At 49.9% G+C, this 24,310-nt stretch overlaps 1 protein-coding gene and 2 non-coding genes across 3 annotated transcripts; all 3 read right to left on the reverse strand.

Annotated features, from left to right (window-relative positions):
• Positions 1-2,300: 2,300 nt before the first annotated feature.
• Positions 2,301-2,374, reverse strand: TRNAI-AAU (transfer RNA isoleucine (anticodon AAU)). Its single transcript has one exon. It is a non-coding gene; the product is annotated as a tRNA-Ile (tRNA).
• Positions 2,375-2,454: 80 nt separating this feature from the next.
• TRNAM-CAU (transfer RNA methionine (anticodon CAU)) lies at positions 2,455-2,526 on the reverse strand. Its single transcript has one exon. It is a non-coding gene; the product is annotated as a tRNA-Met (tRNA).
• Positions 2,527-10,687: 8,161 nt separating this feature from the next.
• LOC138116457 (olfactory receptor 10A7-like) lies at positions 10,688-11,603 on the reverse strand. The gene has a single exon (XM_069025803.1). It carries the CDS (start codon positions 11,547-11,549, stop codon positions 10,752-10,754), a length of 798 nt encoding a protein of 265 aa, XP_068881904.1. The 5' UTR covers positions 11,550-11,603; the 3' UTR covers positions 10,688-10,751.
• Positions 11,604-24,310: the final 12,707 nt, after the last annotated feature.

Below are 24,310 nucleotides of genomic sequence, written 5' to 3' on the forward strand. Positions count from 1 at the left end.
CCAGTGGTGCTTGATGTGATTATTCATTTACAAAGCATTACAGCCCCCTTTGCCTCAGGAGCCTGGTCAAATGAGGAGATCGTTCCAGATTAGGGAGGGAACAGCTGCTCCATCACTTAGGGCAAGAGACATACAAGTACCTAAAACGGGTAAGTGAGTTTCTTAGAGCTCAAGTGTTACCATGCATGGTTCCAGAGGGTCTCCAGGCAGTAGGGTGCCTCCTAATGACTCTGGGAGCTCAGGGGCTGTTAATGAATTCCATGTCCCTGATTAGGAGAAAGTGCCTCCATTTTGTGGGATTTAGATGGTGATTCCTCAAGAATCTCAAGATCTACCTCTCATAGGCCTGCTTCAACAGGTGCTAAAATGAGATTTGCAGGGTCTGGGTTTCTCCTACTCTGATCAGGTAACAAAGTGCAGCTGCTTCCCTCAGTAAAAGGTGGTGGAGTTCAGAGGTCTGAGGGGGGTAGCCAGGCACAAGTTATGGGGCTGGGCAGTGGGAGAGCAGACTTTGGCCTCTGTGGAGATCTGTATCTGGAGATCCAGTCCCATAGGATCAAGCCCTGGAGGTAGGTGGCACCCAAGGAAGAAGGTTGATATTCTAGAATATCAGTGCTCAAGAGTGAGTCCCGCCTGACAACCCAGAGCTGCATCCCATGCCTGAGGTCCAGCTACAACCCTGACATCCCTTCTTGGAGCCACATCCCTGGCCCCTGTCACCCCTCGCCCCATGTCCAACCCCTCTCATAACCTCAGCCTTGTTCCCTCCAGGCTCTGCAGAGCTGGAGATGCTGCTGGGGGCTGCAGTGAGCTGGGACTTGGCTGGGGTGCAGCACCTTGGGGTGGGGGCTGTTCCCTGTGGCACCTCAGGTCAATGGCCTGGGGGCTGTAGGTCCCCTAAGGTTGCCAGGGACACTCTGGAAGGGACAGGGCAGGATGTGGGATGTTTTTGAGGGGTGTTGGGGTCAGCCAGGGCTGCAGGGAGCCCTCCTTCCCCCCTGAGACAGCAGTAGGTTTTGTGATTAAAACCTTACGTCCTTGAATGAAGAGGAGCAGGGGGAGCTGGAGTAGCCCTGGGAACCTCCACTGTACTAGGGATTCCCTGTCCCAGCTGCTCCCAGGGCTCGGAGGTAGCTCCCATCCAGAAGGGTGAATGGGGCCACTATGCAGGTCACATCTGGTCCCTTGCTAGCAGCAAGTATGTTGTGCTATAGGATGGAAAGGAAGAGCATTTTGGGATTGTGATTTATGGGATGTTCAGGGGAGGAACCAAAAGTGGGGAGAAGGAGGGATCAAAGTGGTTTGGGGGAGCCATAAATGTGGGAAAATAGAGGGATAAGGATATGACAGCCTGTGTGGCATCTAATGCCCATCTGCCAGCCTGGGATTACAGACGCAGTCTGTGCCTCCTGGGGACACACTGAGCCTTGCTGGTGGCTGATGCGGGGACATGGATGTCTGTCACTCTTAGGGTGCTTAATCAGGTGCAGGGGCAGGACACTGACTGGTGCACTTTCTGTGCAAAGCTGGTTTCTGACAATTATTCGCTGTTTGGGTGATGTTGGCTGTATTATTGCCAAAGAGGCTTGTAAAATCCACAGATAATTTGATGAGATTTGTTTTATAAAGCAGTTAAAACAGATAAGCAAATCAAACTAATTAAAGCTCTGTCAATATTTGCATAAAGATGTGTGATGTCAAGTGGAATTTGTAGTACCTGAGTACCTTCAGAATTCTCAAGATTTTAGAAGGGTAACACAGAATGTGCAAACACTCACCCAAATAATTGAGGGCTCTCAACCTCACAGAGTGGCTTTGGGCAGCATCATGGCTCAAGGCAGGAGATCCCAACAGTCCTTCTCTGGGGACAGCTGACTCCACTGCCCTGCCTGCCCACCAGGGCCCCAGCTGAGTTTGATGTGTTGTCAGATGGCCACAACATCCTTGCCACCTGCCCTTCAGCCCCTCCACAGCACCAGCAGATGCAATGGTTAGTGCTGCACGCCTGAATCCAGCTGTGGCTCGGCTGAGATCAGTCCCAGGTCTGGAGGGCTGCTGGAGCTGGTGCACCTGCCACGAGCACCCAGTGAAATTTATCCTTAAATAGGAATGAACACCTGCAAAAGGAGGAGTAGGGAAAGCAGGGGGAGAGCCTAGCAGCTCTCCCAGTGGACCATCCAGCCAGGGCTGAGTAGTGCAGGCAGGATCCCTATTTTCCTACAGACTATTTCCCTGCACCAGCATTGCCAAAAAGGGAGGGCCGGACGGGAAAAAAAATCGCAATTCACGAAAAGCTACGGTGGCCCGTACGGGGATCGAACCCGCGACCTTGGCGTTATTAGCACCACGCTCTAACCGACTGAGCTAACCGGCCGGCCTGGCAGCGGCCCCGCGCCGCCATCCCCTGCCCCGCCGCCGGCTGCGCCGCCCCAGAAAAGGGAACAAAAACGCCGCTAGCAGAGGATGGTTTCGATCCATCGACCTCTGGGTTATGGGCCCAGCACGCTCCCGCTGCGCCACTCTGCTCTCGCCGCTGCAGAGCTCCTCCATGCACGGCCTCATCTCCGCTTCCGCCCCGGGCACGCAGCAGCGGCGGCATCGCAATGCGGGAGGCACCGACAGCCCGTGTGGGGTGACAGGAACACCCCGCTGGCCCCAAAACGGGGCACAAGGAATGAACGCACTGGTGCGTGGCTGCCCCACTGGCTGTTATAGCTTTGACCCTGGCCCGGGAACCACAGGCTAAGTGCCCACTGCGCTGCTGAAAGCAGAACAGAGACAAAGCCCATCTGGTATCTTCTGCTTTCTGGCTTGCCTGGTAGGAGCTGCCATTCACCTGTCGTGTACAACCACCTGTCCATCATATTTTGGGAAAACGGGCAGGTGTCCTATGGGGAACATATAAGAAGGCAGGTGAGTAGGTGGATTTTTGCACAAGTTTCTCACAAATTAGGGAGCATGGTTTCCCAAACTGCTGTCAGTGGGAGGTATAAATATTTTGGAAAAAACCCTGGATGAGAACATAAAGCCTGGGACTGGGGCTACTCAGCACATCCCACACCTTGTATCTGCCTTGGACAGCACCACTGTGTTCATAGCAGCCCCGTGGCAGCGGGACTCAGGCGCAAAAGGAGGACACGCTGTCAGCACTGCGATGTGACTCCTCATTTTGAGGAGAAGTTGAGGATGTCGCCCACGTGCTTACCCAGCACGGGAGCCTGTTTTACCCTGAGGGGTTGCTGGCAGTGACTTCGTCCCTTTTCAGTCCCACAGCCTCCTTCTGACAGGCACAAGGAAGCGGGGTGGACCCCTGGGGGGGTTGGTGTTTTGCCATGTTGGCGTTACCCAGATTTTTTGGATAAACCTTTTCCTTTTCTTGGTCCTGGGATGACCACTCCCAAAAGCTGCTGACTCTATTGAGGTGTTCCTGCCTTGTAACATCAGTATCTTGCCCCAGGGTACTGAGGTGTGTACCAGGGCCATGCTCAGAGAAAGGGATCTCTCACCTCTGAGATATTTCTGGGTCCAAGAACTGCACTGCTGCAGATGCTAAAGAAGGTGGAGAAGCCATCTTCATATAAAAAGTCATATATACTACTTTTTGGCCTTGAAGACTGTCAAGAAGTGGAGTAGGTCATGCAGGAAGGTTTTGTGGCCTCTGTCCTTGGAAATCTCCAAGACCAAGCTGTATGAAGCCTGGAATAATGTGGTCTCACCCCAACAGCTGTCCCTGCTTTGAGGATGAGGGGAACCAGAGATCTCCTGGGGTGCTCCCCCTCCTCTCAGGGTTGTTCTGTCTCATGAGCTGTGTCTGTATGCTCTGCTCACCTGTGGCATCCAGGAGACTGTGCCTGCTCCTACAGCCCTTGCCCGTTATATTTTCCCTCAGGGTTGAAGGGCTTGAAAAAAAAAGAAAGAGCTCAGGCAGCACAAGGATGAGAGACAAGGAGACAAGGATGAAGAAAACAGGTACATACTCCCATTTCCAGCCCAGATGTCCCTCATCCCCTGCAGTGTCTTCCCACTGGTAGTGGGTGGCTTTTTCCCATGGCACAGCCTGATGGCCTAGGGAAATCCTCCTTCTCAAGGAGGATTCCAGGTTTTGGAGTGTTCTACACCCACACTGAACAAAGTGTTTTGTGCCAAGTAAGGAAATATGGTGGCAAGTCAATGATTCACCATACGTAACTGCAGACATCTATAATCCAGTGGTTGAATTGCTGTGGACATACCCAGTGCCTTTTAAAATATTCTAGAATATCCAAAATATCTGCTTCATATTGGCAAATAAAATAGAGACCACAGGAGACTGCTTCTTCTGCAATGTTACTGGAAACCAGTTAAGATGTTCCTGAGTGTCTTGAACAGCACTGAAGGCCCTTCACTGCCCAGTGGTTTGAGTCCTAAATTTCTACATCTGAACTTGTCATAGCCACCTGCCCTACAATCAAAGGAAAGGAACAGACACTTCCAAGGTGCAATTCACCACAGCCTCAAAAGTCAAAAATGTGGAGAGAAGTCACAATGTAGAAATGCCTTTCTCCACTGACTGAGAATGTTGGGAAACCAGGTGACTGACACACACGGAGAGTTTGTGTTGCAGATGTCTACGTGTTAATGGAAATCCATTAAAGCAAACAAAGCAATACAGACATTTCTGGGCCTGGTTAATTTGGCGTCTTATAGATAAGTGGTGTGGGACAGATAGATGCTTATTCATGAGTTAAAAACCCTATTTAGTTGCCTAAACTCAGTCAAGGCATGAGAAAGATTTTCCTGTCTCATCCAGCTTTGTGTGGCAAGTGGTACCTATTCCTTCTTATTTTTACTAATCCTCCCTCCAGTCATTCCCTCCTCTAGACCCTAGGGACATTCCCCATTAGCCATTTTTTGCTCTTCTAATTGCTTTTAAAAGCTTTATTTCTTTACTGTGATCACCACCCTTGTTCTTTGCTGCCTCTTCTCTGCTGCTTGTTGCACTGCTTGGACACTTCAGTGATGCAGGAAGCTTTGTTAACCACTATTTCTTTCATTTTTTAAACCACATTAACCATTAGAACACACATAACAATCACAATTCCACAATCTACAGAATTCTAAACACCCTTTCCTATTTCCTGTTTATTATCAAGGACAATGAAAATACACATTCAAAATAAACTAATTTCAGTCTGGTAAAGATGGCCCTCTCCATTCATCTATCTCCCTTCCTCTCACCAAACAGCAACAGAGTGGGCATTCCTCTTTGGAAGTTGTTGCAATGTTGTTGTGGGAATTTTTCTTTTACTTTAGGGTTTTAATTGTCAGCCCAAATATGGACAGCATTTAATGAATTTTAGACTGGATGTCTCCATTGCATGTCCTGTATAAACTAGAAGTTCTTTAGTGTATTGCACCAAGTGCTTCTGGATCATGGTTTATAATAACCAAATCCAAACCCCCAAAATACTCTTGGATGTAGACTCTACACCTCAGATGTGAACAACTAGAAGTAATGTCATACATGAAATCCCTATTTGTGCTTGGTCTTTGCATATTAAGTGCTTTAATTAATTAATTTTGAGTTAAATATTTTTAAATTGAATGCTAAAATTAACCCATCAGCCCAGGTACAAAAATCAAGTTCCATTATCAGTGTTTTCAATTGTTCAAAGTAGTTTATTAAGAGTTGCACCCTTCCCAGTTAAAAATTCCCAACTTAATGCTCCCTTTTCAAACTTCAAACCACCTGTACACCATAAGAGTTATCTTTCCTGCGTTTACTGTATACTTTTACAAGTGTTTTAAGATGTGTTGGATGTATTTTAATACTTTTTTAGGTGTTTTTACTTGTACTTTGGTTCCAAGGCTAATTCCAAAAACCCCAGTTTCTAACAGCCACCAGCTGTTTTTAGCCCCTCAGCCCTTACCCTGCAGGCAAGCTCCATGGCAACCTGAATTTTAATGAAGGCATTGTAGCACCCTTATCTCAACTGATACCACCCCTCTGACAACGACGAGCCATTGGTGGACAGAGATAATCTCTCAAAGGGAAAGCACCAATCACTTTAAACCGAAGGGGTGGGCTGGGGGTGCGGGCTGGGGCGGAGCAAAGGCACTATAAAATAACGAGCCAGCTAGAGACATGCCCCTTTTTTCTCTCTCCAGGCCAGCTGGAGTTCAGTGCTGGGGAAAGCCTACTCCTATTAAGGAGCCTTTAGTAATTTTTTTTTGCTTTTGGACCAGCCAAAAGCCAGCCAAGCACTGTAAGTCCTTTTTCTCTACCTGAGGTGCAGTGCTGTTTCAGCCAGAAGATCTAAAATCCCTGCGCTCCTGGGGCATGCCATCTACCGAGCCATAGGATCCCAAATTTTTATATTTTTCTAATTTCTGTAATTTTTCCATTTTTCTGTTTTCAATAAATTATTTTAATTTTTTTACTAAGAGTTGTCTCATTTCTCACAACTATAACTTGTGTGATTTTCCCTTTAAGGTTGTGAAGTGATGTGGGAGTGCAGCCTGCTCCTCCGCTGCTCTGGCCCAGGAAACTTCACAGTGGGGGGAACAGAGGAGCCACTGTCCTGTCTGAAGGTTCAACCAGCAGCAAAGCTGAGCACATATCCCAGAGAAACAGAGATACACACAGAGATACACACACAGATACACACACCCATACACAGATTGTAGTGAGCTGAACCTGAGCTGATGGACAGGCTTTTAGACTAATGACGCTTCTCACAATTTACATATTTAAACAGCATGGAAAAGCAGGAATTGCCTTTTTTCCCAGCTCGCCTGCTGGAAGGTGGAGGGGGTCTTGGAGCCTCTGGGCTCTGCCGCGCTGGGCCGGGGCTCCTACCCCCCTCTCCCCAACACCGCGGCGCAGACCCTGGGCCGCTGTGGGGGGAACTGTCCCAGAGCTGCAGGCAGCTAAAACCAGCCATGGACTGTCACACAGCTAAACCCATCCAGCGTGGCTTCCTGGGACTGGCGGGTCCCTCTCCCCTCCACACACAGAGCCGGCAGAGCCAACAGGATCCGGCGTAGCCTCCTGTCTGCAGCCAGCACACTCCGCGCTGAACTGAAGAGGACACCATGCAGCCAGCAGCACAAAGGGAGCGAGGCTTTCTCCACCGTAAAGCCTGAACGAGGACACTCTTCAACGTGGCGGTTTCAGGGTCAGAGAGAAAGAGAAAGTGAGTCCCGTGAGATGAAGCTGAAAATGGTGAAGTGAGAAAAGAGGGCGGTGTTGCGTTTCTCGCGCGCAGCTTAAAAAAATCTTCTTGCATGCCGTGGTAAGAAACTGTAATATCACAAACTGTTTGTTTCTTTAATCCATTTGAAGTACATGGGGGGGATGAAAAATTCATGTGTGGCCTGTGCAGCCCACCTTGCCGTCCGGCTCAGCGGTGGTCACTGCTTTTTCGGCGCCGTGTTTCAGTGGGCTTGTGTCTTGGGCCCCCATGGTGACGCCGAGAATGCCCGCATGCGGCTCGTCTCCCTCCATAGCGACAGACTGCTCCGGGCAAGCGCAGAACCAAGCAGTCAGCCTTTTAGTATGGCATCTGCCTTTGCTGACAGAGCTGCCGAACACATCGCAGCAGCTGGCGGAGCTGCTCACCTTGCACAAGCAGCTGTTGCAGCTGCCGGAGATGCCCCGCCTGCAAGAGATGCTCCCAACCCGGAACCAGCGGCGGTGTCAGCAGCCAGCACTGAGCCTGCACCCCAGCTGCCAGCGGAGCCGAGACTGGCAACAGAAGCGGCGGTGGCGGTGGCCATGCCCCAGCCGGCAGCGGCTCCGTGCGGTGCCACGGCACAGGAGGCAGCGGCGGCTCCGGGCGTGGCCGCAGCCTTGCAGACGGCCACAGCAGCCCCAGCGCCGGATCGGTTCAAACCGCCCGAGATTGCATCCCTGACAGGGGCTGCGGTTCAAACCCTGCACAGCCGACTGCAGCCTCTGCTGTCAGTTCCTCTGGTTGGTCGATTCTTCCCCGCCTGCCTCTCTTCGTTCACGGCTCCTCAAAGCTGCTCATACCCGACAATTCATCGACAGCCAGTGAGGCAGAGGAGGCTTTGGCCCCAGGGTGTAAAGCCACTGTAGCCAGGCGGCAAAAGTAAAGGCTGCTCTAGTCTTGCCCCTGGACCTTCCCGGACTGCACTGTGACAGTGCGTCCGACCCACTACAACCGTTTCTGGGAGTCGCTTAAGATGCGGGCTCTGGAGGATGGCGATTGGGATTTATTGGAAACACTGGGGATGCCAAGCAGATTTGAGGGTTCTGAGAGTAATTGGGAAGCTGCTACACTGCATCCACAGGCTGTGCCAGTAGTTCAGGATGGTAGTGACTCCCTGAAAGGGGAGATCCAAGCTTTCCCAGTGTATAAGGCTCTCCCAAATTCAGGCCAGCATGATAAGCATGAGGTAATTGCCTGGAAGGTTGCACAGGATCTGCAATCCAAGGTTGTACAACATGGGCTTGGTTGTGCTGAGGTTATGCAAATGATAACGGTGATAAACACGGATTTGCTTGCTCCATTTGATATCAGGCACTTAGGTCAAATCCTATTTCAACCTGTACAATGTGCAATTTTTGAGACTACCTGGAGAAAGGTGGCTGATAAAGCCGCATTAGGGAATATGCAGCTCCCTGCTGAGGACCCTAGACCCTAGATACCAGTGGGGATGGATGCTCTTATGGGGACTGGTCCCTTCTCTGATCCCAATCCCCAGGAGACCTTTCCCCCTAGCGTCCTGCAGCAAGCTCAGCTGGTCGGCATGACAGCCCTGTTGAAAACCATAGAGTTGTCTGCTCCTAGAAGGCGATATACTGAAGTAATTCAGGGGTGGTCGAGTCATATTTCTCTTTCATGGAGAAGGTCGCTGCTTCTCTCGGGAAGCAGGTTGAGGATGATGGGTTAAGGCAGATGTTGTTAAGGCAGTTAGTGAGAGATAACGCAAATGAGGAGTGCAGAAAAATCATAGATGCCTTACCAGGAGAACCTGAACTCACAGACATGGTCGAGGCCTGCTCTAAGATGGGATCTGGGAGCTAGAAAAGGTCTGCAAAGATTTAGTAAGATGATGAGAATGACTGTGGGGATGAGGCATAGGGCTCAGCCTGACATTTTATACTTTTTTTTCTGTCTACCCTCCCTTTGTTCATCCCTGTTTTCCCTTCACTACATTATTGCTAGCCCAGGTTTGGTTCTCCACACTGTCTCCCTTATCATTTGACAGTCAGATTTGTGTTCCTGTACTTTCTTGTTCATTGCTTCCTCCCTTTCCTATCTTTGCCACATTGAAAAAGGTCCTTGACCAGGTACCCTGAAGGAGCAGGCACTGTCCTTCCACATGTCCTTAATAAGATGCTTAATTTATTCACCATATAGGCTATTTCTTTACGGCCTTTGCTAGCTTTGTTCAACTGTAGTAGTAGTTCACAACTACTGCCAATGTCTGGGGGACGAATTCACACTGTCCAAAGAAAACCAGTGTCAGGGGGCGTGGGAAGTGGTAACTTCAGGTTCCACCAGCATAACACCACAAACAAGATCTTGAGGATCTTTTCTATATGTCAGCTGGTCACATGTTTATACAAGAATAAGGTATTTACTTAACACAGAAGTAAAAGTGGAAAACTGCTTGTATGAGGAAGTGGGTTAATTGCAAAATGCAAAGTAACTCAGTTTAATCTTAAGCTGCCTGAAACAGTATAAACATCCTACCTCTTCCTATGCCCCTCTTCCCTGGGGAGAAAATCAAAGTGGAATGAAAAGACTCATGGGTCAAGGTAATGGCAGTTTAATAAGAAGAGCAAGAGCTGTACACACTAGCAAAAAATGGAGTTGATTCACTGCTTCCCATCCAGAGGTGATGTGCAGTCTCTTCCTAGGAAGCAGTGGCTCAGCATGTCTAACTGTGGCTTGTGAAGACAAACACCTTAACCACGAACACGGCCTCTTGCTCCTCCATTCCAGGTGCTTTTATTGCTGAGCAAAATACAATATGGTATGGAATATCCCCTTGGGCAGTTTGGGTCAGCTGTCCTGACTGTGTTCCCCCACTCAGCCTACTGGTCTTTGTGGGACTTAGAACTGGAGAAAAAAAACATGCCTCTGTACCAGCTCTGTTCAGCAATAGAAAAAACATTCATGTTTTATGAACAGTGTTTGAGCCACAGATGCCAAGGACACACCATCAGGATGGCTCTGAAGAGTTGACACCATGCCAGCCAGGCACAGTACCATCGCCAGCTCTTATTCCATAGCCTCTGGATTCATGCTCAGGTCCAACATTAGCTGATACATTGAGGAGACATGTCTCCTTCCCTCCAATCATAAAGTTTTAACTTTTTTCTCAACTCAGTAATGAGTTTTTTGAGGGCTTTTTGGGGGTGGAGATGGTGGTGGTGAGAGTTTCAGGTTATCCCTTTTGCTTTGTCAGAGAGGAAAAAAATTTTCTTATTCCCATGACAGAGATTTTATACACTTAGGGAGATAAAAGTATAATGATTGGTGGGGGAGGATAAGAGTTTTATAATCCACTTTTGTAGTGTTCCTACACTGACTCAGGTCTACTCATTTGTTTGCAAGGTCAGAGGTACAGCTATACTGTATTCTAACATGCTGAGTAAAAAAATATTGTATGGATTTAAGAGCAAAAGATTGCTAAAACAGCACAGGTCTCTTTGAAAGGAATTTCACTTTATTCTTAAATTTCATTTTACTTTTAGGAGGGGAACTCTCATGTTCTGTGCAGCTACAAGGAATCCATCACCTGGACAGTGAAAAAACAGCCACCTGCTTCCTAAGGAACCACTTGTCAGTGCATCTCTTCAGGTTTTGCTTGAATTCCTGATTTCTCAAGCTGTAGATGATGGTGTTGAGCATCGGGGTGATAACTGTGTAGGACAGGGAAACCATTTTCTTCATGTTGGATGAGAAGCTGGCCTTGGGTTGCAGGTGGATGATGCCAGCTGTGCTGTAGAAAAGAGCCACCACCAGCAGGTGAGCTGCACATGTGGAAAAGGGTTTTCTCTGGCCCACAGCTGGTGGTATCTGAAGAACAGCATGGATAATGCGAAGGTAAGAGATGGCTATCAGAGAAAAAGGAATCATTACTATTATGACAACAGCAATAAAAATCAGTAGTTCAAACAAGGCTGTGTCTGCACACAGCAACGTTAACACAGGGAAAACACCACAAAAGAAATGATTGACCATGTTTCTCCCACAGAAGGGCAGACAGAAGAACCATGTGGGGAAGCTCAGAGCCACAGGGGCACCAGACAGCCAAGACCCAAGGGTCATCCTGACACAGAGATCCCTATTCATCGTGGTGGCATATTGCAAAGGATGACATATTGCCACTTGCTGGTCACAAGCCATTGCACTCCAGAGGAAACACTCACAGGTGACAAAAAGGATAATGCAGTTGAGCTGCAATGCACAAGCTGTGAAGGAAATAATTTTTTCCTCCATCAGCAGAATCATGAGCATCTTGGGGATAATGCTCAGCCTGCAGCAGATCTCTGTCAAGGCAAGGTTCTGCAGGAAGTAGTACATGGGCATGTGTAGGACAGACTCAGTGGTTGTGATCAAAACAGTTAAGAGAGTTCCCTATCAAGATGGCCACAAACGCAATGGAAATCAGTGTGAAAACAGTACCTGCATCTTGCCATGCAAGGCAAACCCCAAAAGTAAGAAGTGAATAGTGACGGTTTGGTTTCCCAGCTTCATTTCCTCAACAGGTCTCATCCTAAAAGAGAAAAAAGCACACTACACTACAAAAGGATTAGCAGCTGGAGACAGACTTGTGGACTAAGAAATATTTACAGTTGCAGCAAAATGGGGTTTAAAACATGTCATGAAACTTGGACTGGATACGACAGTGACCCCCATGAAAAAAAATCTATGCTGGAGAACCTGTTCAAAATCATCTTTAACAGTAACAGGCTGGGATTTGTCTTCCTGAAATTAGGTGAACAGAAGACAGACATACAAATTTCAAATAACCATTCTGTGTTCATTTTATACAGAAAGAAATTGATACCTCCAAAGGGCAGCTCACCTTAGAGTGACAGAAGCATTTTTGATGAGACAGCAGAATTAGACTTTGGATGGGCTGGATTCCTCTCAGTTAACTTCAGCATCTAAATGTCTATGGACATCTAAATGGGAGCCAGGGATCTTAGAATCACTTCATATTTAATGATGAGAAAGATACCATAAGACAGATGCAGAATTTTTTTCCTTCTAACGTGGATGTTCAAGGATGCAAGGAATGGTGGTATACTTCTTAATGAAGTGAGTATGCAATATGCAAATACCAGATTTTTGGATAGCTAGAATTAACTGAAATTAATTTAATTATTGGTGCTCTAAGACAGATGATATGGAGATTCTGTGGCTTTCTACCTGCTGGGTTGACTCTAGCAGAAGTGACCCACATACATTATTTCATTTCAACCCTGCAGAAGTACAATCCAAGCCTAAACAAGTTTAGGCTGCCAGAAGTGTTTGTTTGTTTTGTCGAATCATATAAAATCCACATTCTGAGTTTTTATATAAAATAAGCTCTGGGGAATAAAAAGATGCTCAGCATAGACATGGCTGCTCATATCTACCCCTTGCTTCCTTTTTCTGGGAATTTTCCATCTCATCAAATCTGCTAAGAGAATTATTTGTCTGGGAAACTTCCCGGACTGTTTTAGCCAAAATAAACTTGGATGATTTTGAAAGACACATAAAAACAATAATAGAATTATAATTTTTTTTTTTCTGTATTTACACCATTGGGATTAAGATAATGTGGCCCACAAGACCTGGAGTTTAGTTTTACTCTAAGAGAATGAAGGACTAACATTTTCTCTACAAGGTTCACATGTATGAGATAAGATAAAAATTCCAAACAAATAATGAAAATAAATTGCTTGGAGTCTCATGAAAATATCTGTATGTCCAGTGGGATTTGGCTTCTACCCAGATGAAGGAAAACTCTTGCTACCTACACAACAGCTAAACTGCGTCAGTAATAACGATAAAATAGATTTTTTGGAATCTGGGTTTTCAGGATTTCTGAAAATGTCTTTTTCTTTTCCTTAACAATGTTGAAAGAGAGGTGAGGAGATGAGAAAATACAGACACTGTGATTGATTTGTTCCACACATTTATCAGCAAAATAAGCAGCTACAGTTGCCAAAGTCTTCTACAGGCAATAGAAATAAGCAAATGTACTGTCAGTATAAAGTTTCTCCATCATAAACATTGAAAATAACATACTTAGGCCAGAGATGTTTTGGTTCCTTTTGGATGAGTGAGTAATTCAGATGTAAAAATCCACATTGCTGGTGCTTAAAGGTGGGATAGATTTCTCTTGTAGAATCTAATACAGCTCCAGGTGCCAATTAGAAAAATTAACCATGGAAACATAAGTATGTTTTGGTTTTGCCTTAGGAACCAACTAAGAAGGAGGAACAGAAAATTAAATATTACCTTATGTTACAAAAAGTTGTGGCGTTTTCTCTCTGTCTTCAAGAGGAGAAATAATTCCAAAGGCATAGAGAAAGAGAAATTATGAATAAAGAGAATGAAAGAAAAAAAACCCCAACAAATCCCTTTGTTTTCCTCTCTAAGAGGAAGCATCTCTTCTCTGATTCAAAAGGCTCTTATAGCTAACTGTTGGGGCTATTTCAATTTTCATATGCTCCCAGTAGGATCAGGTCTCCAGACAGCAACTTGTTGGTATGATGAAATCATATGTTAGTTAATCTTTTTTATTATACACGGTTTTAGAACATACTAGCAGAGGCCAACCAAAACACTTCCACCCACACCCAGGCATGCACAAACACGCACCACACACTGCAGGAATTCTCGGAAGAGACAAGCGGAGGCCAGGAGCCCTGGAGGCTCAGGGGAGGATGATGGAGCAACTGTTCTCAGCTACTGCAAAAGAAACCAAAATCATCTCAATATGAAAGGAAACTGCAGGTGTTCACTTGTTTTATTTTGACAAAAGAGCAAAAACTAGAACAACCAGTTGTACTTATAGAAATGCAGAGGTAGAGCAAGGCAAAACTAATTTTAAGGTTATGCTCACATAGCTTGTGGATTTATGAGGGTGGAAGCTGGCCAGGCCCAGCAGCAAGATGGGCTGGATGACCAGACCACGTGCAAGTCCGACCACACAGCTTCAGCCCCTGATCTGTCAGGGGCTCTTCTGCCTGCCTGAATCCTGTACGTAGACCATTCCCCAAAAGAACTGTGGCCTGGAGACAGCCCACACTGGAGCAGATTTATCCTGAAGGACTGCTACCCCAGAGAGGATGTACGCTGGAGCAGTGGAAAAACGGGTGGAGGAAGAATCAGCAACGGCAAATTGTTATGAACTTACCACAACCCCCCACTGGTCAGTAAAGGGAGGAGATAAAAGTTTCAGGAATGAATCATAGAATCCTTTAGGTTCCAAAGAACCTTTAAGATCTTCAAGTCCAACCATTAATCCAGCACTACCAAGGTCACCAGTAAGTCATACCCCCAAGTGTCGCATCCACACATCTTTTAAATCTCTCCAGGGATGGTGACTGCCCTGTGCAGCCTGTGCCAGTGCATGACAACCCTTTCAGTGAAGAATTTTTTGCTAATATCCAATCTAAAACTCCCCTGGCACAACATGAGGCCAGTTGCTCTTCTTCTATTGCTTGATGCTTGGGAGCAGAGCCCGACCCCCACCTGGCTACAGTCTCACATCAGGGAGTTGTGGAGAGCAAGAAGGTCCCCCCTGAGCCTCCTTTACTCCAGGCTGACCCTCCCTTAATTGTTCCTGGTGCTCCAGACCCTTCCACAGCTCCATTTGCTTCCCTGGACATGTTCCAGCCCCTCAGTGTCGCTCTTGTCATGAGGGGCTGGAGTGTTCCAAGGCACTTGGTGTGACATAAGCACAGGACCCAGCAATTTACCTTGTTGAGCCTCAAACCATTGGCCTCAGCCCATCAATCCAACCTGTCCAGATCCCTCTGCAGAGCTTTCCTGTCCTCCAGCAGATCCATGCTCCCCCCCATTTTGTCTGCAGATTTACGGAAGGCACACTCAACACCTTGTCCAGATCATCAATAAAAATACCATGAAATGGACCCCAGGAAAAAGGGGAAGGTAGGGGCAAGGTGATGTAGTTTTTGTAGGTTGTTTCTCACCATCCAAATAATTTTGATTGGCAAGGAAGTAAGTTAATTTTCCCCCAAATCAGTCTGGTTTGCCCACATGGTAATCAGTCAATGATCTCCCTGTCTTTCTGTTGACCCATGAGATTTTTCATCTCATTTTGTCCCCCTGTCCTGTCCTCCTGAGGAACTGGAGTGAGAGAGCACTGGGTAAGAGCCTGGCACCCAGCAAAGCCAGGCCACCAGACATTTGCATGCACAGGAATGAGAGAATTTACACAAATGAGAGAATTCACACAAATGAGAAAGCCAGGGCTCAGGGAAGAGCAGAAGCAGCATCAGACCTGCCTGGGGCACAGTCAGGAAGGTGGGTGCAAGTCAAACCTTTCACAATAGGAGAACACTAGTGTTTTCTCTGTGACGTTTCCCAGCTGTGATGCACTGGTACAAGAGTTTTCTTTTGTTCCGCTTGTTCAACTTGTCTTTCCAGGATACAAAGGTTGGCTTTGCTGGAGTTGATTCAGTGCTGAATACTTCAGTCTTGAATTAATGTCAGTTAGTTTTTCACCTGTGTTTTAAACTGAGTTTCTATGCCATCATGGGAAGTGCTTCAGGTGAGCAGCACACAAGCAGACATCTACCAAAAGAAATCTTCCATTTCCAGAATAAACTGGACAAAAGCAGAAAAAAAACAAAAAAGGCCAATAATATAAACTCTTATGGTACTATTTCTTGCCATTTTTAGGGTTACATAATTTATATCATATTGCAACACTCTATATTATTAAAATCATTGCTAAATCTTTGGTCCAATTTTCAAAGGCATAAATGTCAGCCATATCAACAGCCCTTGGGACTGGCAGTTTAGAGCAGGCTGTGACTGTAATTTGTAAACAGGAGCATAATTCCACACAAAGGCTTTTGACACCTTGCCATCATGCCATCAGACCACTACCAGAAGGATCCGGTCTCTGGATAGATGTTTGCAGGACTGATTCTTCATATTTTTTTTTGCTTGCCATATTGAATAGTTAAAAAATAATACACATCAGGGGCTTTGGGCAAAACCAGGTACCACTGGCAAGGGTCTAAAATCCTGTAGATAGTTCATTCAGAAAGCTTAACCTGTCTAGGAATGACAAAAGTGTGTCCAGGGCCAAAAAGAGAGGAAGGAAGGGAGCAAGGTCTGGCAGTGCCTGGCAGCATCAGGCCAGACAGGGGATGGTGACAGTTAAACCTGGCAGGAGCAGAGTGGCGCAGCCGGAGCGTGCTGGGCCCATAACCCAGAGGTTCATGGATTGGAACCATCCACTACTAGGGCACTCTTTCACCAAAGCTGCCTTGCCCAACAACTTTTATCCTGATTGGCTCTAGCTCTCTGGGCACCCCTGGCCAAAGCCCTCCTTTTCCCTCTGACCCTGCCACCTGGTACAACCCATGGGTGGCTGCAGAGCAGCAGGAACAGCTCCCTTCTCGAGGCCCTGCGTATTATGAGCACACAGGTCTTCCTCCCTTCCCTGCTGGCAGCTCAAGCTGCAGCTTCTCAGGCACAGGAGGGCACCTCCTGTAGGGGCAGAGGAGGCTCAGCCTGCTGCACATGGGCTCAGCTCAAAGACCTGGGAGCTTTCTCCATCCTTGTCTGTTTGCTGCCGTGACCATTTGTAGGGTGATCCAGGATCAGGGCCAAGCAGGTATTCCCAAGGGACACTGTATTGGCTAGAGGTGGCTGGGTGTTGGGAATGGGTGTTGGGAATGGAGGAGACACAGGGTGCTGTGGGTGCCGTCTCTCTTGGAAAACCTTTAGGGGTTGGCCTGCCCAGGACACAGCTGGTTCCTGCAGCCACCACAACACTGAAACACCTGCGAAGCTCGTGGCACCCTCAGCACCATTGCTGGAGCACGTGAATATTCCAGATGGCAATCCATCCTGCAGAGTAGCCATGGCACTGAAGAGGTTTCCTGAAAGGCCTGGGGACCACGGAGGATTCCCCAGTGAAACAGGACTTGTGTTCTACAACTGGAGGGGCTCCATTAGGAGCACCCAGCAGCGTGAGTTTGGCCACGTGTGAGAGCCAGAGGAGCGCAGGCACATGGCAGGAGCTGGAGCTGGGGTGTGTGCAGGGGGTGGAAGGAGGGGGCAGCCAGTGTGAGAGGTGCAGGAGCTGGAGCCAGTCCAGGGTGTGAGGTGGCGGTGCGGGAGGCAGTGCCCGTGGGCACTGGAGGAGCAGGAGGCAGCGCCGGCTGCGGGCGGCAGGAGCGGGAAGCAGCAGCGCTGCAGGAGCCTTGCGGGGTAGTGCTTGGCAGAGCTGCCCTCAGGCAGGTGAGCAGGGCTCGGTCATTCCTGGCCAAGGCAGACCAGCTTTTCTTCAGCCTGGCTCCACACTGCCCGGCCTCTCCTGCTCCCGAACAGCGCGGCTTCTTCCCTCTGCAAGTTCTGCTCCCACAGAGCAGCTGAGCTCCTGCTCCTGCTCCCCTCAGCCGGGCCTCCTGCCCACGACTCCAGGCACCTCCCAGCCCAGCAGGCACAGACTGGCTTTGAGCCAGGTCGGCCTTGGCAAAAGCAGACTGTGGGGGCTACTCTGGATCCTGCAGAGACTCCCAGAGAGCAAAGAGCCACTGGAGCCAGGTGTGCAGAGATCTTTGTGATTCCCCACGCCTGGGCATCACACGGGATTTGCAATGGGGCTCAGGCACTGAGTCTCCTGCTTCTTGCTTTGTCTGCAGCCCTGCTTTGAGCAGCCATTGGGACTTGTGTCCTCCTGGGACGCCTGGCAGTCAAGTTCCTTCTGAGAAGAAGGAGTTCCCAGAGAGGCCTCTGCCCTCCTTGCCCTGCACCGCGGGCAGTGAGGGAACCTCTTCCCCACAGGAACTGGAGCTCAGTCGTTGCTCAGCCCTTGGTGTCTCACCTGTCCTTTCTCCTTGCCTCTCCAGCCCCTTTCCTTGGGTTCCCCAGAAGGTCTTTCTTCACCTTTTGTAGAGATGGGGCAATGTTTCCCTCTCATTAGTCCTTAAGGAGCGGGGCTGGTTTGGGCTGGAGAAGAGAAGGCAAGGGGGCTTCTGCTGGGTGAAAGTGAATTTCCAAGTCTGCCCTGAGACAGAAAGAGCTTGTTGCAATTTGGGAAAGACAAGATTGTGTGAGGTTTCAAGCCTGGCACTTGTAAGAGAGGCCACGGCGGGCCTGCAGAAGGAGCTGCTGCCCTGAAGGGTGGCGTGATCAGAGAGTGCCTGGAGGCCCTGCAGGAAGGCTGCACTTGGTGATGGATGTCCAAGGCGATGGAGAGACAGCCAGCCTCAGCCAGGAGCATAAGGCTGAGCAAGGCTGGGCACAGGAGCCAGAGGTGAGCTATGCAGGAGGTGCCCCGGTGTAATGGTGAGCACTCTGGATTCTGAATCCAGTGATCTGAGATCACCTCTGAGTGGGACCTTGGCCTTTCTGTTCCCTCAGCATGCTGACACCCTCGCAGCTCTACTCTGCTGCTGGGTCACTTGTGGAATGATCTCTGATGAATCACACAGCAGCTGAGGTGGAGATCACCCACTCAAAGTGGGTCACGCACAGGAGGCTGCTCTGGGACTCTCTGCGTCTACACTGGATGCATCCAATAACTGGAGACTGGGCTACACGCTTTGGGCAGTTGTTTCCACGTTGGACCATTCCCACCGTAACACCAGCTTACTCGGTGTGGCATTACTTGTATGCCCACCTTGGTCCTTTCTCCTTCTCCTTTCTTGCTCCTTTCCTCTGCGGCATTTCTTTTCCTCTTTTCCCTGCCAATGTCTTTCTATTGCTCTGCAGTCACTTCAAGGAGCTCTACCAACACTGGGCAGTGCCCCATCATTGGGGTTACATTTGTTGCCATGGGAGAGGGAAGGATCTTCCTGGCAGAGCAGGTGGTAGCTGAGGGAGGAGGAGAACAAACGACCACAACTCTCCAGCCATGCTGCACAAAGGCTTTAATGAGAAGGAGCAAAAGCAGCGGCACAGAACACAGACCAAGGGACACGTGTGCGGGGGCCAGGCAGGGAAAGAGATCGGCCCGTTTGCCAAGGACAGAGGGGATGACCCGCCGGCTTCAGCAGATCTGACCGCAGCGGGGGAAAGGCAGACACAGGCCTGACCCCCCCAGCCCAAGGGAGCCCCCAGAAGAGATGGGAACCCCCGCACTGCTGAGGGAGCTGCCCACAGCAGCTGACAGAGAGGATCCCACGGCTGTGCTCTGAGGGAAAGAGCTGAGGATGGGGCCCGGCATGGTCACCACCACCGGCGAAGGCTCGATGAACACCGTGGAGTCAGCGCAGCGGGCGACACAGGGCTCACTGCAGCTGCTTGCAAGGGGGGTTGGGCCACAGGGGCCGCAGGGCCGTGGGGGACAGGGTCTGCAGCAAGACATCTCTCGGCGCAGGAGGCAAAGCTGCAACACAGAGCAGGGAGCGCCAACCAGCCTCAGGATCAGTCTGTCTGTCCTTCAGCTCTCTCCAGGGACACATTTGGTCTTCAAAACACGCTCTGTGCCTACAGCTCCCACGACCCTCCTCGTGCCCTGCGAGTGGCACGGCACAGGAAGGCCGCCCCACTTCAGGAATAGGACCCAGCACAGTGGCTTTAAGGCCCCTGTGGAAGGACTGGCCACAGCCCATGTCCAGAACAGACATGGCTGTGTTAGAGATGTCCGGGGACATTTTGCTACACCACAGCAGGTGTGAATTCTGCTGGGCACATCCCGCTGTGGCTGAGCCCCATTGATCCCCTTCTGCTGGAACAAAGCCCCCTCTTCCCAGCTGTCCCCAGCCACCACCATGGAAAGGCTGACAGCCCTTCAACAGTTCTGTGTCAGGGCCGAGCTGAGGCAGCCCAAGGATCAGCCTGGGCAGCCTCCATGACAGCAGTTCAGCCCACAGGGAGAGATGGAGCGGACTCAGGCTTACCTCGTTCCTCGAGGAAAGGCAGGCCAGAGAGGAGGAGGATGCAGAGCCTGCAGCAGCGCAGCCTTTTATGCCGTGTCCCTGAGCCCTGTGGGGCCACAAACATTCCTTGTTCGTGAAACATCCAAACTCCTGGGAGTGGCCACTTGCGAGTCCTCGCTGCTGGTGAAGTCCCTGCCTCTTTCATCTCAAATGTTGTGCTCCCACTTCATACAACCCAGAATTGTGCAATGACTCTTAGAATCACCTGGGGATGGAATGGATCTTAAATCATCTAGCTCGAGCCCCCTGAAATTGCTTCTGCAACTTCTCTGGAGAACCTGTTCTAGTGTCTCATTCCTCTCAGAGGAAAGGATTCCTTCCCGATATTTAACCTAAACACATCTGCTTTCAGTTTAAAACCAGTAGCCCTCGTCCCATCCCCACACACACCAACCAGGTGTCCCTCCCTTTCTTACCCGAATGTCTCCTGGGAGCCTTCTCTTCTCTTTGCTACACAACCCCCAAGCCTCTCAGCCCTGTCCTCACAGAGCAACTGCTCCAGTTGCCTGATGGTCTTTGTGGCTCCTCTGGACCCACGGCAGCAGGTCGGTGTGTTTCTTAGGCTGTGGGTCCTAGAGCTGGACACAGTACCCCAGCTATGGTGTCATGAGAGCCAAGTAGAGTGGGACAATCCCCTCCCTCAACCTGCTGCCCACACGGCTCTGGATGGAGCCCAGGATACGATTGGCTTTCTGCCGGGACGTGGTGCAGGCTCATGTTCAGTATTTCAACCCTCAGAACCTGCAAGTCCTTCTGTGCAGGGCCGCTCTCAATCCACTCATGGCCTAGCCTGTGTCCATGTTTGGGATTGCCCTGACCTTGGCACTTGCACTTGTTGAACTTCATGAGGTTTGCACAGACCCACCTCTCCAGCCTGTCCATGTCCCTCTGGATGGCATCCCTTCCTCTAGAGAACCAACCACATCACTCAGCTCAGTGTCACCCACAAACCTGCTGAGGATGCACTCAATCCCTCCCGCCATGTCTCCCAACAAGGCATTAAATATTCCTGGTCCCATCACCAAAGCCTGAGAAAACACACTCATCACTGGTTGGATACCACTCAAGTTGGACATCTCGACCACCAGTCCTGGAGTGCCGCCATCCATCCAATTCCATATGCACTGAGTGGCCACTCCCCATAAAATCCACATCACTCCTATTTAGAGAGAAGGATGCAAAGAGCAGGTCCAGAAGTGCCTCTCCTCTGGCCAGGCTCTCTATCCCCTGTGCTAGGAAGTTGTCCACAACACGCTCTAGTAGTTCCCAGGACTGCTGGCAGTTCCCTGTGCTGCTTTGCCAGCAGATGACTGAGTGGTTTAAGTTCCTCTCAGGACCAGGACCAAGTGAGTGGGCTGTGTCCCAACATCAAAACAATTCATCTGTGTCCCAGAAGCATAAGGCCAATTGGCTCAGAGGTCAGAGGCTGAAGTGGAGGAAGACTGGAGGTGGGTTTGTGTCACACAAAGGATTGCCTTTGTGACATTGCCCTCTTCATGGGGACAGTGCCTGCCCTGTCAACAGTGGAATTTAGCTATGAGACACAGCTCGAGGGAGCCCTCAAGTGCTTTTGGTGCAGATGCACAAGCCAGGCCTGAGAGGCATTTCTCCCCAGGGGTCACTTTGACAAGGAGGAGACGGTGGGTAAGTTCAGGCGGAAGGTCAAGGCTGCACAGTCCCATAGAGAAGAAGAGACGCACCTCTCCAGGGCTGTGGCAAAACTCAGTGGCAAAGTAGGATCACTGTGGGCTGGAGGGAAGCTCCTCATTGAGAGGAGGGAGGACCACGAGGGCCTTGTTTTCTCTTATCAGTCTCTGCCACAGCCTGCTTTTTTCTGCCCATGAGCCTGGGGAACAGAGGCAGATTGACAACCAAGAGAAGAAAACCAAGGACTCAATAAACTGTCTCTCAAGGGACTTGTCTAAGGGAATCTCCACAGCTGTGTGTCCCTCAAAAACTAAGCAGGGCCCTCATGCATTTTACAAGCAGAGCTCTGGCCTCAGCTGGGGAAGTTGAGATCCTCTAGAGAACAAGGAAATCAACAGGTAGGAAGGTGATCAAAGGCACGTGCCTACGACTCTCCCGGAAAGACAAATGGACCCATTCTCTCACACCCAAATTGACCCATTTTGCTCAGCGTGTCCACCCCCGAGGCCAGGATCTGCATGGCGGATTTGGGAAAGAAGCTGAGGGCAGGGAGCCCACAGCTCATGGCTCTTTTTCCTGGGGCAGGCATCCCTTTGCCCATTCAATGCATTTTGCAGTTCAAAGGGATATTGGATCAGTCTCCCAGAGCATGTGGGAATCATCGTGATGTGGAAGAGTTGGGAAAATCCATGAGCTTCAGGCAAACCTGAATCATCTTGATGTGGAAATGAGTGCACACGGTGCCCTGGACTCAGGCATTCCTGGGATACCAGAACACATAGCCTCTTCCCTCCAAAATTTCTACCTTTGTCAGGGGCATTCCCAGACCCTTTAGGACCAGTCCCAAACCACCTCGTGTACATCTGTGGAATCCTGTGCTGCTGCTGCTGCAGCTTTTCAAAAGGCATTGCCTTTTGGTGGCTGCTCAAGGGCCCATGGGACACGGGGCAACCCAGGATAATGGAGGTTGGCAGAGACCAATGGAAGTCCTCTGCTCCTGCTCTGAGAAGAACACACTTCCCAGTTGCCTCCACAAGCTGTGGGCCTTGTCCCATTGTCCTCTGAACACTGCCGCTGTCAGACAGGTGCCTGTCTCTTGGACAGCTCTTCCAGGGATGCCCTGCACCCCTGGGGAGCTACCAGGAGATGGAACGGGCTCCTACAGCTGAGCCTGCCAGGTCCTCGAGGGGGAGGAGCACCAGGAGATGACACTGAGGCTGCCTGCACTGGTGAGCACACGCCACATGGCAGTCTGGAGAGCACAGGGCTGGGTATGTGCAGGGAATGCCAACTGCTCTGCATTGCACTGGCAGGCCAGTGACAAGGAATCCCTTTGGGGTACAAGGGCTGGAAAGCAGAAAGAAAGTCTGTCCCAAGAGAGCTTTCACCCCTAATCCTGAGAGTTCCTTACTGTCCATCTCCAGATCCCGCCCCATAAGCCTGGGATCTGATCACCCCGTGGATGGTGCCCTTTCCTTGGCACTGCAGAAGCCACATCTGGGTTGGTGTCCCCATTTGGTGTCCCCAGGGACAAGGGAGGTGGTGGTGATCTCTTATGGAGAGAGGCACTGGCAGAGGACCAGGCAGAACATAAGGGCTGCAGCCCCTGACGTATGGGGGGAGGCGGAGGGCACTGTGCTTGTGCAACCTGGTGGAGGTGAGCAAGGTGTGGAGGGAGGCATGCAGCTGCTGTCTCCACCACCTCCTGGAGGTTCTGGAGAGAATGAAGCCAAACTCTCCTGAGAGGCCCACTGCCAAAGGGCAAGAGGCAGCAATCACAAGTTGCAAGAAAAGAAATCCCAGGACTCCCTGGGGGAAGACAAGGGACAGGCCTGGGAGAACTGCACAAGGGACAGTGACCTCTTTCTGGAGCTGTGCCAGTGCTTAGAAGTCAGCAGGACAAGGCCCAGAGCCTGCTGAGGAACCGGGGCAGTTTGATCTGCCCAGAGCACTTGATAGGAGCACAAGACCTCCAGAGCTCCACCCAGACCTTCTGGGGTTGATCTGAGCCCTTGAGCAGCCACCAAAAGGCCATGCCTTGGGAGACAGCAAATGCAGGAGATTGTACCAGGTGATCCAGGAACGAGGATAAAAGGTGGGGAAATGCCCTTCATGGCAGCAGAACATTGAGGATATGAGCTCTGTTCACCCTTGAATGCCTGAGTCTACGGCACCCAGTCCACACTGGGTGACTCAGGTTTGCCTGGAGCTCAGGGATTTTCCCAACTCTTCCACATCACGATGACACCCACGTGCTCTGGGAGACTGATCCAGTGTCCCTTTGAAATGTAAAATGCATCAAATGGGAAACCGCGCTCCTGACCCAGAAAAAAGAGCCGTGAGCTTTGGGCTCCCTGCCCTCAGCCTTGCCCCAAAGCCGCCATCCAGGTCTCTGGCCTCTGGGATGAACACGCTGAGCAAAACAGGTCAATGTGGCTGTGGGTCTCTTTCAGGGAAGGACACGGCATCTCTTTGATCACAAAACCAGGCCGTGGCACAGCCTGTGGACCATAAGCAAATCCCTGTGGCTGTCACTCAGGCCTGCAGGGGACATCCTTC

This window comes from Aphelocoma coerulescens, chromosome 10 (genome assembly GCF_041296385.1).
Source record: "Aphelocoma coerulescens isolate FSJ_1873_10779 chromosome 10, UR_Acoe_1.0, whole genome shotgun sequence".
In the NCBI taxonomy this organism is placed as follows: domain Eukaryota; kingdom Metazoa; phylum Chordata; class Aves; order Passeriformes; family Corvidae; genus Aphelocoma; species Aphelocoma coerulescens.